Below are 18,664 nucleotides of genomic sequence, written 5' to 3'. Positions count from 1 at the left end.
GGGCATTGTCTCTCACACAGCAACTTTATGCTTGATGTCTGCATGCATTGCACACATCTCAATTCTTGCTTTATGGACACACTCCACAAAACAAAACATTTTTGAGACTCAGAAATGGAAGGAAACCTTCCCTTGCACATTCTGAGACAAAGCCCAACTTTTTTGGTGTGAATGCTAATTTAGAAATTTTGTTTGCATGGTATGAAAACACAATCCAGAATAGCTACCTAGTATTAAGGTCTTCAAAAAAACCCCAGAAACAGAAAGCAATGGAACCCAAGTGAAACACAGAGAAAAAGAAGAAAATTAATACTTGAAAAGACCCTGAAGGATTAAAATTAAGACAGCCCAAGGCCTCAAAAAGAGAGATACAATGATACTGAAAGAATTGTTTGGGGCTGAATATTGAAGGAAATAGCCACATCTGAAGGAGAAGAATTCCCCAATGATTCTAAATGGTAGAAAGTGCAGACACTGTCACTTCCATATGGAAAAATCATTTGTCCTTTGAGTCACTGGTATTCCTTGGAAAACGGTGTCCGCAAGAGTACAAGACACCGGCTGTCGATTTTTGCCCACTACCTTAGCTTGGTCTTTAGAAGGGCAACCCAGCTATACACACCAAACAAAGTATACACAATACCTCAAAATCAGCTACTGTCAGCTACATGTTTCTTCTCTCTGCTACCACCTTCGTGTGCTAGGACGTGAAGCCAAAGGGGAGGACAGTACCCAGAGCACACAAGTACATGTACCCCCATAAATGCATGCTTATGGGAAGAGTCCAACCCAGGCAGCTGGGTGTAATGCAGTGACCCACACTGCAGCCCCAGTTCTGCTGCCTCAGCGATCTTCAGTCCTCCCAGGAACCTGAGGGAAAGGGCGACAGAAGGGAACATAATGCAAGGAATCCAGTACAAGACACCACTTGAGAATAAAAGCAGTCTATTATCACTGGCTCAGAAGAAGAGACATAATTAGCAGATTGCTTAAAGGATTTTATTCTATGGAAAAAATTAAACATCAAAAGAGTTGAGGGTTCAGACACTAACTTTTAATGCTAAGAGAGTAAAAAGCTCTGCCTCCATGGCTGGAAGAGAGCATAGGAAGAGCTACTGGCAATGGGGTGACTTCTTTTAATAGGGAACTGTGAAACTACCTTCGGAGCTAATTTTTGGGCTTGCTCTAAGGCCAAACAATTATAGGCTGAAACATAACTGGCTCAGAGAGGGGAAAAGCAGGGTCCTCCAAGGTGACAGTTGAGAGAAATAATACCAAAGACATCAGTACACACAGCCACACTGAGTTAGGATGATCCTTTTATCTTTTCACACATAATTATGACTAAAATAAAGGCTCATTCTTCCATCTGTAAATGTCAGTGTACCTCTGTGCACACACACACTGCATGGAGGGGGGGAGAAAAGTACCTACTACATAAAACTTCTAATACAATACAAAGAAGATCTTTATTCTCTCAACATAGACTAAACCTAGGAAGATTTCTTTATGCCTTCAGCCTTGCAACATTTTACTGCGCCCCTCACAGTAGAAAAGTCTGCTGAAAGGTAGGACACATCACGGTTTCCATTATATGTTTGTTTTAAACTCTTGAAGCAGCAAATCCTTTAAATAATTCACTCCAATAAATAATGTGTATAAGACAAAATTTCAGAAGAATACAAATATGAACTGAAAAAACCCAAACTTCTGCTCCCATCACAAGCTAGCACTGCAATAAGCTGCAGGTTCTGCATTCACTGCTGCTTTTGGCTTTTCACCTTGGAGCAGATAAAGGGCCTGATGCATACATGCAGCAGAGAAACTCTTATTTAGCGGTAAAAGAAGCATTACTCTGTACCCTGAGTTCTCCAGAATATTCACCAGTTTTGTTTGCTTTCAACTCTCTAAAAGGCATGAAGTTTGTGTTTCATTTTGTTTGGGGTTTTTTTTGGTTTGGTTTGGTTTTTAATTTGTTTTGCATTAGTTTGCTCCAGAACTTCAGATTTTTTTCCTTCTTAGGCACATTTGTTTAAAAACTATAACAGTATTTTTTAGAAAGTCTGCTTTAAATTCCACAGAGATTCGGATTTGTTTAATGCTACTTTCAGTGGACACAGTTGATAACCATATTAAAGTTATTTAAATATTTATGGATGTACAATATGTCCAAACCCATACATTTGTGAGTTTGTTTCATATTCTGGATAACTATTTTAACATGTATAATAGTAACACTAATTCAAAATAAATATGTATTTTTTTGCCATTATGTATGTATCTAATTGATGGTGAGAAAGCAGACCCTACCCTGTCAGCAATATCTTCTTGTATAATTTCCCATATGCAGAGCTACTGCTATTGAATATGTCTAGATCTTCAAAGATCATCAATGAAGTGAAAATGGGCACTCAAGTTAAGTCTAGGTTTTAATGATGATCGTGAGGCAGATGTTTCCAGAAAGTAGCAAAGTGTTTGAATTCCTTATTACGCAATTCATCTGCTAACACTCCAGTGGCATCAGCACTGCCAGCTCCTAACTCCACATGCTCTAGACAGGAATGGAAGTAATCTCTTCCCTGTGTTTGAAACCATTGTGATCATCTCCCATTTCTCCTTTCTCAGCAATCTATCAAAGCAGACTGATCTATTATTACTGAGAATATGGAAGAAACGCAATTGTTCCAGCTTTTTTTTTTCCTCTCAAACCACCAAAGACACCACACCTAAAGGAAGTTCCCATCAGTTCCTCAATTTCGTCACTGGTGAAGAGTCACCACTGTTGCCACCCTGTCCCACAAACAAACATGCTTGCTTTGAGCAATGCAGCTACAAAGCGGGATGAAGCACAGCAGACAAAGTGCTTTTATTGAAGAAATTCAACCATGGAATGAGCTATTTTAACACAGATTCTAGGAAACAGAGCAAGAATTTGTGCTGTGCATAAACACCTCGACTACTTCCTCTCCCTGAAAAGGAACTTAAATTCCTGTATATTGACTGCTTAAAAGTGTAAATACAGATGACTTTTGCTCATCCAGTCCTCCAAGAGGCACAACAGACATTCCACTACTGTCATGTAGTCCACTGCTACATTTTCCGACAAGCTAGAAAGCTTCAAAGCAACATTAAGATACAGGAAAAAATTGTGCTGAATTCCTAAAAGGGGATTGATTTTACTGCTAATTTCAATAGAGATGTTCGGCTAAACAGAAATGTTAATATCGCTCTATCTTAGGAATCTTTATATGTGATAAATAATTTGACAAGTAGCTATATACTGTAGGAAGTTATTTTTTAAAATCAAATTTATTAAATGCCTGCTTTTGAATGGAAAGACTAGTATTTCTTACAGGTCTATGGCAAGGAAGTCCAAAAACACAGGGAACTTGAAGTTTTAAAAAAAATAAAATAACTTCTGTTTGTCTTATTAAAGCAGTTCTGTTTTTTTAACATGAGCTCTACAAGGCTTAAGAGGCTGTGCTATACAACAGTGTACTTATTATATTTATTCTTATTTCCACCATTCTTTCATTCTGTAGTAAATTTTACACTCTCATGGTGTCCAGAGAAGACTACAATTGGAAACAACTAATTAAGAACTAACAGAAATATTTTTTAAACTGGTACTTGGTCATATTACTAATTTAATGTGTTTTCTGTGATTTTGCAGCTCATATGGTTAAGGCAGTTTGCTGATAAACAAACATAAATTTATCAAGAAGGGAATATGTAAGACTCAACTTATAGCTATAACTATGCTAAAAATACCGTGCATACTTTTCATGATTGCACTTTTTAAAACTAGTGCTGAAGAACTGGATAATGTTCAGTTCAAAACCACAACCGTTAAAATCACATTAGTAACTTTCAACAGTGAAAGACTTCAGTAATCAAATTTTAATACTTGAGATCTAGAAACAATCTGATAAACGTCAAAATATCATCTTGTACAATTAAATCTACTAGACATACCACATCAGAACTACCAAAATTGGCCCACTAAGATATTTTTAAAGAGAAAATATCCTCAAAACCAAACCAAAAAAAAAAAAGGCCCACTAACACACACACCAGAAGTTAAAGGTTGATGACTTATCTGGAGAACGATATTTCATAACTATGTTATGCAAAACTATGATGGTTATAGTTTAAATTTAAGTTGAATTATTTATATCTAAAAAGGAAATACACTAAACCTCTTAACCCATGTTTTCCATTGTTAAAGAAAATATTGCATTAAAGAATGACCAATTCCTCATTTATGCTTCTTAGTAAGCAGTGACCCTCCAATGAAAAAAAAGAGCTAACTTCTGCATCAATTTCCAAAAAGGCATGGAGAAGGTGGTATTAAATAGTGCAAAAATGTGAAGTTATAAATGTGAAAACCCCTCACATTTTCATATAAATAACGAGGAGAGAAGGGGAGACATAGAAAACTTGATTCCTGGAAGCAATTATATATATATATATATATATATATATATATAGTACTTCAGGGACCGCTGCACAGATGTGCAGATTGACCCAGGAAAACACACATCATGGTGGCTGATGAACTCAGGAAATACTTCGGGACACTCATAACACTTCTGAAACAACATACTAGGAACACATTACATCTCACTTGGCAATTCTTATTTTCCACATGAAAATCTGGCACATGAAGTGAGAATTAAAACTAAAAAGCTACTGAGAAGTTTTTCAGACTTACAGAAGCTTAATAAAGAAGTGATTTGAAGAGTCTCTTGTGCAACTCAAACACCTCTGTGAAACATTATCCAGGTGACTGTTATTTGCCATCACTGCTAACACTCACCTAGTGTTTCTATTGTTCCTATGGATTTGCAAACACATCTCCTGTATTCCTCCAATCTCTCTTTCAACACCTTTTAATAAACTTTCCTTTTTTTAATGGGCATCTGTTCAAAAACCAACACCAAGAGCTGAGGGGAAACGTCTTCAAGGCTTCTTATTTGGTTGTTCACTAAAGGTAACAAGACCAGAAACCTGTAAGAAAACCCTACATGCAGTGCTGGTTTTGAAAACGCAGTAGCATTCAGAAAATCATGGATTCCCATGAAAACAGCACCCTGTTGCTGGATCGCATGCATCAGTCACTTGTGGCATGCTGCTGTCTGAGGAGTTCTGCTGGAGCCAGGAAAATGACTTGCAAAGGGATGGAAAAAATGCAAAAATTTTATTTTGAGTACACAAACAACTGACTTTGCAATTATTTTGGCTTCCTTCAGATAAGGTTTCTGTTCAGCATGACTGAGATGAGCCAGCAGCCATAGATCATCTTTGCTGCAGGAGGGGAAACCCGTGGAACGGCACTCAGCACAGCTCTGAGGCTGGCACACACCCACTCCAACCAAATGGGTATGGGAATTCCTTTCCACCTCCAGCACATGGGAAGAATTATATGACAGAAAATTACAGTTTGGAAGATGCACGCTGGAGGTCTCTTGCTTAGCAAGATGTATTCAAAATGTGTAAAAAATACCCCCCTCGCAAAAGAAATACTGTTCAAGGAAACTATTTTAAACTTCATTATAATGAATGAAGATGAAATTTTAATTACAGGCCTGGAAGTTGGCTTTTGCCCTAAGAATAGTAATAATTACCAGATTTCATTCAATATGAGCAAACAGAAGACAGCAATTTGAAATGGCCAAATTGCCATTACTTTTTACTCATCGTATCACTCAGTTAAGACAAAAAAGGAAATGAAAAGATGAATCATTTAAAATACTCAATAGGTGGCCTATATGCTACATTTCCATAATTAAAACTGTGCCATCGTAGCTACATAACCATTAGACCTCACTTGAGAAAAAGATTTAAGAACACAGAGTTAATGTATATCAAACAGAAAAATGACAAAAAAACAAACAGTCATCCATAGAAAAATTACAAGTCTCGAAATGTCTGCAAGTCATTTAAAGTTAAGTTTTGGAAAAATTCCCTGGTGACAGGACTAAAAGAAGACATAGTAGAACAGAGTTAAGGTCTTAGAATGGCAAAGACAAAAGTGAATGGTGCAGAAAAGGCCATCGTTTTCTATGAAGTTGTAGGGTGACTCAGGTGTGCAGTGGGGGTGTAGGTGGAAGTCATTTGAGATTTGAGGTGAGCTGTTTTTCATTACCACAAGTAACCAGCTTAATGAACATATGCTAAACAAGTGTTAATCACCATTTTAATAAGCACCCAACACATTTAAAAGAGCTGTCTCTGAACATATTTTATTTCTGTTCTTTCCAAAAAATGCTGAAAATACAGTGGAAATTTCAGAAGCCTTAAGACATTGCTGAAAATAGGTTGATATTTTAAACCATCAAGCTGTATGCTCTAGGTACCCACATGCCCATTAACCTTCCACCAACCACAAGCCAAACAACAATAAAGCTGATGGGATTCTATTAATAAAGTATTCAAGGATTGAAATTCAATTTATGACAGTCAACAGTTCTGGGAAAATTAGTTTTTATCATCAAACAGTCATGACTTCATTCTCTGATGAGATTAAAAGTTTTCCTGATACAGGCAACTTCAGAAAGACAGTAAACTTTCGTGGTGCACTTGGGTTTCTACGTACAAGACACCAACGTAACTGGTGCCATAAAATTTCATTAGAACGCAGGATGAAGAACTATTCAGATGATGCATCTTCAACAGCCAACTAGGAGAACTATTAATTAAATAGCTATAGCTCTTGTAGGGTCTGCCACAATTTGAACTATGGCTAGCACTTTCCATATTTATTGAATATCTGACAAAAGTATAAATCAACCACCGGTAATTACTGTGGATAAGCATAAGAGTGGCAGATAGCTACCGGTAATCGCACAGACAACACAGTACATCATTTGCAAGATAACAATGCTTTCAGATGAAATATGTTTGAATACAAGGAAATCTAGTCTATTAAGGAAGAAGTAGAGAAAAGTGTATTTCCATGGGAGCAACTATTTGCTGCAGCGATGTAAGCATGAGAGGTGGATCCCTGTAAGTCAGAGGGGCTCTCTAGAGCCACTGGAAGCAACAAAGAGCCTCCTGTTTCTCTCCTGAGATTTCCCAAGACTCATGATTAATTATTGATTGATTATTAAATGACTTTTTTTTCTCTTAAGTTCAGTACCTGATATTTTGGCAATAGCTTCAAGATCAAACATATTTTTGGAAACATATTTTGGATTAAGAACTAATACTCATGACCACCATTCCAACTGTGCTAGTTTAGCAGGTATTTTAATAAGAATTTTCTTGTGATACTTGGAAAGGCAGGCTTGATGAGACATTAGACATATTTGTATAAAAAAACTTAAGAACTTGCTTTACTGGTTGAAGAAAAACTTTCAAAAGCTGTTTCACTAGATGAAGCATAAGTCTTGCAATTTGCAAGCCTTTGTTTGAAAAGAAGGAGTGCATTTTTGATGGCCTCTCAGAACAATGGATCTTCTAAGGAAGGACACATGCTCTGTTTGTTCTAAATGGGAAATTACAGTACAGCAAGACAAGCAAGACTTAGAGACTACAGTTTAGTTGAGGATTCCGATTCAGGAAAGGTAAAAAGAAAATTGCACAGATATGTGGTGCACAGTGCAGACATGTTTCATTATGCTAAGGAATTCACAGACCTTACTATAAAAAAAAGAATACTCATAAGCATCACCTCCTTTGAAGGGATGACAAAAAATCCTGAGTCAATTTGTGAGTTAGATATAGCTTAGGCCGTTTCTTACTCTCACAGGATGTATGAGTAGAAAAGAGCATGAGAGGTGCTTTACACCACGGATGCTTAGCAGGTTAGGTGTGGCCACAGCAAAAGAAAAGGCCAGGCTCCACCACAAGGTTGTTTCAGCCTCAGATGAACAAACACACAGAGAAAACCATTTAAAAAGACACAGGGAATCAGTAGATTGTTGTAACAGCACTTCAGAAATTAAAAAATCGTACATGCAAAGGGCTGAGGTTTGGATGATGTGACAGTAGTGAATGCTCAGCCACGAAACCATCAAGCTTTTTTCTCACACCATTTCACAGTTCACCACGATAGCGAAGGGAAGCACCCTGCAGCTTTGTTAAGACTGAAAAGGTAAACATGCACATATGCTAGGACACATCTCTGTTCCTCCACTTAAACATTTCTGTTGAATATAAATAAAAATATGTTTACATCAAGTAAATACTGCCCCCATTTTACATGAACTCTTGATATATTACCACAACAGAACTGCAATCTGTTAATAAAATAGCTTGCAGACAATATATATTTTAAACAACATAAATTCATATAAAAGGAGCTTAAAGTCACACCTGGGATTTTGATTTTAACCAGTTAATTGATGTTGGAGCTTACTCTTTATACAAATTTTTGAAAAGGCATAATCACATTTGCTGGCACTGTAATGAGTATATTCCAAGAATATCTGTAGAAAGGACTATGGTTTTAAATATTACCTTGGTAAATCTTATGATAACCTTGTTTGCTCACCACCCGCCCTGTAGTCCTCAATTTTCATGTACTTCATGGCAGCTCAGCAGTAGAGAACACAGTAATGAAGAAGTGACTAAGAAACTGAACCTATTAGACACAACACTGGCACAGGATAAACCTACACGAGCTATAGTCATGTTATTTTTAAGCGAACCTTTCAGCTTTCTAACAAGTCTAATCCCAAATTGTAATTTTTCTGTGGAAGAGTCATTTTGTACAGCAGTCTGCAACAAGTTTTCCCTATGTAAGACTTCGCAAGACACAGGCAAAAAACAAAACACAAGCACAAAGACCTCTCAAAACACTTCCATGTACCTGTTTTTCTATTTTATTAATTACATCCTAACATACCACTAGTAGGTTTTTTTGGCCTCCGTATGTAAAATGATCACTTATCACTATGTTCAACCTTTTCTAGCCATATACAAAGCCTTTGCTAATCAATCATTAAAAGTGATAGAGAAAAATTAATTTAACCTGACTTTGAAATACATTCCTTCAAAATAAACAGTTTTCAATGCTAGATTATTTTATTTGTATGATACTCTGCTGTGAAGAATTTACGTGCAGGTATAAAACAGACTTGGAAACAGAAGGAATATCTCAGACCACAGAAACTTAACTCCTGACTTTGTACATAGCCACATTGTATAAACCCATTCATAAAGCTTTCATTCATAGCTTTGGCTATGATAGCTATGCTGAACAATCCAGTTTATATCCATCTATTTCTAAGTGAGAGGACTTGGCATGAGAGGAGAAGATTCAGCAGTTGGCATCTCTGTGAAAACACAGTTCTTCAGCCACTGAAAATACCCAATTTCTGACAAACTGGAATAAAAAAATAACAAGAAAATCTGTTACAGATTTCTACACATGATTCTCCACCAAGCCCCACTCTCTCTCTTTCTCTCTGTCCTTCAATAATTCACCATGTCACCTCAAACTAAGGATTAAGAAAATCCAAACAGGCATGTTAAAAATATACTTATACGCATATTACACTCCCAGTCTGACACCCATCAAGTCTACTAAACTTCTTCCAAAATACAAAAGGACTTACCCAATGTGTCTTTTAGATTTTTAACCAGAGAACCTTTCTTCAAGCTGTTTTTTCTCTCCACATAATTTGATGGCACATATCCCGTTTTGTTGGCTGCGTTTCTTACCCTCCACCATGTCTTAGAATCATCTAATAGCCAAAGACGCTCATTTTTCTTGATGTCAAGTTCTTGGTCCTGCTGTGCAGTGTAATCCCACTTTGCAATAACAATAACTTCTTCTGTCATCTTTCATGGAGTCCTTCTGCAACAAAATATGAAATGACAATCATCAGTAAATTATGTCATATAATTCTTACTCATTTTTATCTTTGAATTCCTCTGAAATAAGCATGAAGAGGCTAGGGAAAAATAAGAAGGCTATATAGAGAAAAACCTCTTTTAAAAAGAAGGGAAGTCATACTGACCTCGTTTTTTCTGCCACTAAAATATGACAACACCTTGATAGTACATTCTAATCATAATGTATTATATTCACTTTTTCTGAATATATATAAAATATCATCCAGATATACATTAACAGAAAATAATTTATACAATCCATTGAATTTTTGCGTATAGCATCATAAAACTACCCCACACCTGGCATTCCAAGTTCTGATCTGAGAAGGGAAAAAAAATTGCTGCATTCCAAAAATATATTTTCCTTCTGTCCCAGTTCCTCATCCTCATACTAACATTATATATATAAGTTTTCTTCAATTAACAAGGTTGTCCATCTTTTTTTAGTGTAAAGTCAAGAAATACTTCAAGAAGTGATGTAACTCACAGGGAAATCTGACATCAAGAAGAGGGTACTGTCTTTAGTAAGCTTTTGTTCACCATGTTTTATGCAGGCGGCACACGACTGCGTTTTAGGAGAAGCCTTCACTCCCCCATTTGTTCCCAGGAAGGTCCCAGCTCAGCACAGTCCTGCACTGGGCATTAGTCAGCAGGGTAGAGAAGAATACCTGCTGCATTTCATTTCTTCCCTATCTGAAGCCTATCCAGAGTTCCACGAAGACCGAACGAGTTGTACTTCTTTCAGTTACCTGTAAGAACACCGAACTTTTTCAAAGCTATTTGTTAGCTGCCTCCATGTTTTCCTATGCGTCCCAGCAATTACCAGGAAAAATGTGAGGGAGCACAATAGTGTGCAAGGAAGAGAAAAATCCCATGCTAGTACCAGTGACATTCAAACATATTACAATGCCAACCAAAACATCTTGAATTTATCTTCTAAATTCTGAGAAGTCAGCAAAAAGTTTCTAATCGCTGCCAGGAAGGGTTAGGGGGGAGGAAAGTGGAGGAGGATGAGAGAGAGTGGGAGGAGGTGAGAACATAATTGAAAATCAATGTAGCAGATTTTTTTTTTTTTAGTAAAAGGTGTAATTTCCTTCAAACTACTGATTAGTAGGAAAAGGTCTCAGAGTACTTCAAACTAATAATGTCCAAGGATCTTTGTAACATGATTTGACCTTGTTGCCTAGGTCTTACATGTACTGATACCTAATAGTTTATGTACAGTAACACACACACACACACACACACACACACTCTTTCCCCCTTGAGCTACAATACAAACTGTGAAAACTGCATGGTAGACAACCTAGCTTGTCTACTCTACTTTCCTCAGGTAAAGTTAATCTATAATCATAAACCATGATAGTGGACTATATTATAATTTAATAGCCTCCTCTTATCAATTGTCTTTCCAGGAGAACATCATATAGGGTTGAGCTATGGTTGCTAAATCATTTGACAGCAAAGCTCTAGCAAGCACCAGCAATGTGACCCCTCATGGCCAATGCAGGACATAATTTTTGAAAATCTGAAGCTGAGATCAACAGGTTTAAGTTTTCATTTTCCAATCAGAAAACAGAAAGAATATACAATAATTATAACATGATGAATTTTAAAAGGAGCTATCATGCTTTGAACAATTGAGAAGAAACAGTTCAAACAGGGTGTGACTTATGCACATGGAATTGATGCTTTTACAAGAAATAAGTCACTATATCATTCAACCATTTTTTCCACTAAGATAATAATCCCATCTGGCAATGACAGAGGAGAACCTGAGCTTTGGACCTCAGTCTCCAATAAACTGCTCTGCCTTCTGACTGACATAAAATGGACAGAGAGCGTACAGGTCGATAAGCTCATGTAGCCACAGGGGGACTGCAATCAAGCGTGTTCTGAAGCCTGGCATTCTCAATACAATCCATCTCTCCAATTTAGATTAGTTTATTTTATCTCAGCGATTGTAAAATGGTCAATTCTTACTGTTCCTGGGGACATGGAGAACATAAAGAAATAAGACATCATCAATGCAGTTGGTTGATGTTGATAATAAATAGGTTCCCCTTCTAAAAAAGGCTATTTTCACAACACAGGCAAGTTAAAATGATCTAACAATATTACAGCATATTAATAATAAAAAAACACATTAGGTATAATATTTGACTAGTGACTGATGGAAAACTATTAAACTCTTCCTACATCTCTGAAGAAAAAGAAATAAAAAACTGACCCTTATTGAAGGGGTTGCCAAGTCTTTCCCCAGAGTGCTGGGTGAGGACAGAACCATAGGAAGAGAGCACATATCAAGGCTGACAACACCAACTGCAGTCCTGTGATATTCACTCAGGACAGGTTGCTCAAAGCTACTTGATTTCTTAAATTCCCATCATTGTAGACATGTAAAACTTCCAGTACACCTGAGAAATTACATCATTTCACAAGCAGACCCCTTGCATGATGCAATTTTGGCAGATGTTTCAAGAAGCCAAGTTTCATGCCATGCTCACACAGAACCCATTTCAGTAAAGTACTCCAGGTTTTACCAGATGCTTAATGGCACAAGCTCTTCTTCCCTAGTGGGGACAGGATTTACAGTCAAAATACATAGTATAATTGCAGCTAAGCATCTGTCTATTTAAAAATGTATGTATGTGTGTGGAGTTTAGTTGTATTGGGTTTATATTTTTTTAGTTTTGGGGTTTTTTTGGGGGAGATGTTTGTTTTGAATTTTGGGGGGCTTGTTTACTGGGGTTTTTTGTTTTGTTTTATTTTGTTGGGGGTTTTTTTTTTATGTGGGGAAATACATTAAAGTTCTTAAAATTATTTTCTTCTGGTTACATCATTAGACTCTCTTCCTCAAGGACAATATGGTTCTTCCTGTGACATTTGCAGAGCTAAGATTTCCTAGTAAGGGAATAAGGACACATTTGTTTCCCAGAAGGGGGGCTGTAGAATTAATAGTTTTGAAAGGCTTCTGCAACACAGTTGTGTGCCAAATAACTAGATTTGGGGAAAAACATAAGGAAAAAACAACAACAAATCCTTCCAAACATAAAACCGGATATGCACTGAAAATGTGAAATTTCTTTAGTGTACAGCTTATAGACTGCACAATGAACAATACCACAGTCCCCATAGATTTTGATGGTAAGATGAGATTCCTTCACATCAAGAAAATGAAAATCCATTACTGTAAAGAGCGTACAACCTTCTGGAAAGTTCCTCCTCAAAAAGCTCAAAAAAACCTAGCACTGAGATACAGTCTTCTCCTCATACATGATGGGATAACATTCCACACTTTAAAAAGCACAAGTGAAAAGCTTTGAATACTTCTGCAAGGAACTGTAAATGTATCAAATGCAACACAGGCTTTCCTCTGTACAATATTGTTTCACGTAGCCCTGGTTTTTACCTTACCATATCAAGTAGCCATTTGCTTTATTTTATGGCAGTCCAACTCCCAACCTTAAAAAACAAAAACAACCCAAAATGAAGACACCACACTAAATGAGCAAACTCCACAACCCAGACCTTCAAAAGGTAATTCTTACATTAGCTATGTGACCAATACACACCTCCAACTCCTTTTAACCAAGCAATTCCTTCACTGTTAGCAGCGGTAAAACACTAATTTATTTTACCGACATTGTAAATTGTCGGTAATTGCTGAAATATTACAACTAATATAGTTTAGATTGAGCTCAGGTATTTTCAGCCATTTTGTTTCACCCCTCCAGTTCAGATTTTGTTACAAGAGGAGTCCTGTCTTCAGTGGCAGCTGCCCTACTGCAGAAGCACACATGAAAACTTTCCTACACAAAATCACCCTTGGGAGAAAGGGGAAAACTGAAAAATCTGCCTGCCTAGGAAGGTAGTGAACAAAAACCCAGCAAAAGTCAAGTCAGTTATACCTGCTCACACAGGTGAGGAACATTAACTAACCCTATGGCAGAATAAAGGCAGACATCAGTGGAATATCTAATACTGCAGCTCCTGTATAGACTATCAGAAGAAAGTCCAGAAAGGAAAAGTTTATGTTCGAATAAACTATCAATGATTCAACAGTTTAGCAGTGCCGGGGAAAAAAACAAACAGACAAAACCCCACTATGCCATTTTGAAGCAATGCTTAAAACTAAACCATGCAAGCAATATTGGAGATTATGGAAACTTAAATGTAGAGGTTGTTAAGAGAATTTGCTCTGAAAAACTTGTAAATCTACTAGTGATTTTTCATGTGAAAGATTTGCTCAGCTGGTGTCATTTTAAATATTTGACTATATACAATTGTTACATAGATCTCATTCTCTCTTACCAAACCAGGATTTCACCATCCTGCTCTTTCTCCCTCCCCACATAGGACTAATGTGTTTCTCCCACAACAATAAACAAAAAAGGATCCATATCAGCATGCCACCTGAACTAGAATCTTTGCCTATAGACTGACACAAGTTAACATTATGACTAGATTAATGCCCTGGCCCAATGGGTAGAAAAGCAGCACTTTTTACTTTGCCCTCAGGAGGAAGGCTCGTGGTTATGTCAGGATTAGTTAGGTTAGTGCAAACAGGAGGTATGTTTGAGCTTCAAAGATGCAGCGAGAAAGGAAGTAGTTGCTCTCCTTGTTCACAATTTGTTTTGCGAAAAGGAACATGACTGAAAAATTACTGGCAGTAATGCTTGAAATTTAATCCCTCACCAAGGGAACAAGCAAAAATTCTATTAATAGGCAGTGCCAATTGATATAATAGACTGTTCTGAAATTGAATGTCTTCCTAAGACACACTGAAAGAAAGGGACAAAATTGATACAGAGGCTTTTACATGTCACTGATGTACATAAAACACATAATGGCTATACAAAATTAAATAAGACATAATTACTATATGATATCTAGTTAAGTGCATTGCAAGAACAAAAAGCTAGCTGACGACATACAGTTTTCTCTTAAGATTTTGAAGGCTGAACAACCTTTCCTTTTTCTGTCCCCAAACTCTGAAAAGCAAAACGGGTTTTGAACCCTGCAGCATGTGCTGCTGACAGGCCAGCTATCTGGTGTCCACCTGGTTAATCTTTCATAAGCTATAGCAAATAGGCAAGATTTGGTCCTCTAAGGTAGCACAATTGCGGAAAATTAAAAAAAGTCTCTTTTCACCAAGGTCTCTTTCATAGCAAACAGGTGTACTTAATGTATTCTGCAATTAATAACTTGTATTAGATCACTTAATCTGATGTACACTCTAAATCTGAAGCCTTCTTATTTATGATGATGCAATCTCTGCCCACTGTTTCAGGAAGTTTGCAGCTTTGTTTTCACTTACAGTTGTTTTTTTTGTTGTGTGTGGGGGGGAGTGTGGTTATTTTTTTTAAATCAGCCTGGATGAGTAGTTTTGACATACAGAAAGATTTCAAAAAAGCACATCTCTACATTTGAAATTGTTTCACTCAGTTCTTTGGTATCAGTAAAACACCAAACACAAAGACAGAACTCAGCGGGCATTAAAACAAACAGAAATGTGAATTCAAACAAACACTCGTGAAAAAGAATACACCTTTTGGACATACTTTTAGCTATTTCCAGTGGCATACATTTGAAAAAGCAGGAAAATATAATCTCTTTCATTCAAAGGCCAAAGTTAACCTAAACCAAGAAAGATATATTTCTAATGATTGCTACAAGAAAATCTCACAATGCAGAGGTTTAAAAAGAGTAAACAAACTGCCCCAAATTATAGCAAATCACAGGCCTTTGTTAAAACCAGTAAAATCCTTCCCATGCTCTGTTACTTGAGCTATTTGCTGGTGCTTGGACAAATAGAGATGGATGACAAAGGCCACCTTGTCCAACTGGTCTTCTGCAGTTTAACACTTTAATTCTGCATATAATGTGTGTCAATCCACCCCAAGGGACACATTTCTTTGGAAAGAGGTCACAGCGACAAAAATTATTGTAAGACTACTCCCTATTTTAAAGGAACTTACTAAATAGCTGTAGTGACCAAACATTCATCACCCAGCTATGCAGTTCTAAGGTGTCAAACCACTACCTGAGCAAAAAATCCCCACACACCTGGACAGCCTAAAATTGCCAACTGTTTTAACACAAGCTTGACAATTAATTTAGGGTATTTCACTATTAGGTCTCATTAGGATGCATTGACTAGAGAACTAAAAGTGATAGCTGAGTAAGTGCAAGTAATTATTATCTAGTTTACTTTGATGTGCAAACTGAAGACACAGTCACAATCAATAGATGCTGCTGTCGGTACTTTAGAAGGGTCAGTTTTTCCAATGCTGAAAGCAAAGATGAGTGGAAGCTGTAAAAAATAAATGTGAGCAAAGATGTAAGTAAATGAATCCTTTGTGAAGGAGAAACATTTTACTACAATTTCCAGCCTACTCCGACAATTTAGCATTTACAAAAGAAGTATTATATGGTTAAAAGAATAACCTCAAAAAGTGAGGCAAAAAGCTCTAGAGGTTTTCTGTGTCCCCTCTCCCTGGTCCATTCTTTGAAAAGGAAAAACTGATAGCAACAAGCTCAAGGCAGGAAATGCAAAGTGAAAGAACCAAAAGAAGTGTAGTTCAGTTCACCAAGAACTACAAAAAAGGTATTAAATTGCATTGGAATAAATTAATTATTACCAAAAGAATATGTAGAGAATTAGATAGAACATTAGGTTGACTGCAATTAGAATATTAGGTTGATGTAGGAGAAAAAATGTTTAATACTTATTTCTACACTATTGGATTATTTTACAATGACAACCATTTTCTTCTCTGCCATTAACTAGCATATAAAAGTAATAAGAAAAGTTAAACACTTTCAATGTTCAAATACACCCCAAGATATCAAAACCATCCACAAAGCTACCACAATTTTTGCATCCACTCTGAGGAAAACGTGGAGCAATGAAGTTGTTCTGGAGAGTTACAGTTGCACCACTAATTTGAAAGCATAAATTGGACCATCCTTGATAACACCACTAAGTAGTCAGACAAACTCTAACCTCAAAGAAAAATAAAGATACAAAGGACCCCTCCAAAACCCTACACAGCATACCAGAAGATTACGGATGTGCAATTTATTAAAAGGGTTTTAAGTAAGAGAGGCATGAACAAATTAGATTGCACATTTTTCACTTATTTTTGGTTTAAGCCTACCCATCTATCAAAGCTGGACAGGTAACAACCAACTGAGGGATAGCCCCAGCTGCAGTGCAGGAGTGACTTCAAAGGCAGGCTCAGCAGGTACCATGAGCCTTTCTGACACCACACAGGACATTTCTTCTTAGGTGCAAAAAGTACTTGGTTTCCTTTCCAGTCACTTAGGGGGGGAAAAGAAAATCAAAACAGAAAGGCATAATTATAGATGAAACAGTGAGGGCGATGCAGCCTGGTGGAAACACTAATCACACCAGAGGTGTTACGGTTCGTGCACCCAGGCTGGACAGCCTTGCCACGGTCCACTTCTGTGGGCACTGCAAGTGCAAGGTTTTTACATGATACTTCATGTTAAAAACATAAGCAGGCTGTACACCTTCAAAAAAAGTGAAGGATCAGTCTTAATTAACCGATAATTTAGAGTTGTACTTGTAACTTGACCTTGCTGCCTGACCCCACACACCTCAGACCCCCTTCCCCTCTGTGTGGCCTGACACTGTTCACAGGCACAATGCTGCTAGGTTTGAGGTTTGTTTCTGCAGCCGGATGTCTTTGACAGCTGCTAAGCAATGTTTGCCTCTCTTGGCCCCACAAGGTATCTGATATCCCAATCTCTAATACATCTGCAGCTACGTGCCAGTACCTTGCATCTTGCATTGCAGAAGAACTACAAACAGGAAACCTCAAGATTAGTTTAGTGTTAACGAATTTCTGCATAGCTCCAATACAGCACAGAAGTTAGGCTTGTTTGTTATCTTTTAAGTGGCTTAGAAGTCTTTTAAAAAGACACAAAGAAAAAGGAGAATACATATTAGAAACACCCAAAAATACATCGTTCCCATGAAGGAGTCAGTACAGTATTTTATCATTCAACAAAATTAAATCTTTGTGTGTTTATATAAGAATGTAAAAAAACTGCCCACCCAATGTTTTCATGAATCCTATCACACAAATCAGTCTGCCCAAATGAAGCATGAACTGCTTCAAGTGATCTCTTAAAATACTGGGACCAGTACTGCTCAATGTCTTCATCAGTGATATAGACAGTGGGATTGAAGGCATCCTCAGCAAGTCTGCAGACAACACCAAACTGTGTGGTACAGTCAACACAACTGAAGGATGGGATGTCATCCAGAGGGACCTGGACAAGCTTGAGAAGTGGGCCCATGGGCACCTCATGAGGTTCAACAGGGCCAAGTACAAGGTGCTGCAGCTGGGTCAGAGCAACCCCTGGTATTGGTACAGGCTGGAGGATGAAGTAATTGAGAGTAGCCCTGTGGAAAAGGACTGTGGAGTACTGCTAGATGAAAGGCTGGATGACCCAGCAATGTCCAGTTGCAGTCCAGAAAGCCAACTGCATCCTGGGCTGTACCAAAAGCAGTGTGGCCAGAAGGTCAAAGAAGGTAATTCTGCTCCTCTACTCTGCTCTGGTGAGACCCCACCTGGAGTACTGCATCCAGCTCTGGAGCCCTCAGCACAGGAAAGACATGGACCCATTGGAGTGGTCCAAATGAGAGCCACAAAGATGATCAGTGGGCTGGAGCACCTCTTCTATGAAGACAGGCTGAGAGACTTGGGGTTGTTTAGCCTGGAGAAGATAAGACCTTATAGCACCTTCCAGTACATAAAGGGGGCCCCCATAAAGGTGGGGACAGACT

General features: G+C 37.6%; 1 protein-coding gene across 3 annotated transcripts in view; it reads right to left on the bottom strand.

The window, feature by feature from the left end:
* The window catches only part of NCK2 (NCK adaptor protein 2), an 84,003-nt gene that overhangs the window by 22,393 nt on the left and 42,946 nt on the right, over nucleotides 1–18,664 (bottom strand). For all 3 annotated transcript variants that reach the window (XM_064646373.1, XM_064646371.1, XM_064646374.1), the window contains one exon: nucleotides 9,564–9,805. In XM_064646373.1, the coding sequence (XP_064502443.1) occupies nucleotides 9,564–9,789 (226 nt within the window). In that variant the 5' untranslated portion in view covers nucleotides 9,790–9,805. The remainder of the gene's footprint in view (nucleotides 1–9,563; nucleotides 9,806–18,664) is intronic.

This window comes from Pseudopipra pipra, chromosome 2 (assembly GCF_036250125.1).
Source record: "Pseudopipra pipra isolate bDixPip1 chromosome 2, bDixPip1.hap1, whole genome shotgun sequence".
In the NCBI taxonomy this organism is placed as follows: Eukaryota; Metazoa; Chordata; class Aves; order Passeriformes; family Pipridae; genus Pseudopipra; species Pseudopipra pipra.
This window is presented reverse-complemented; position numbering and strand designations above follow the sequence as displayed.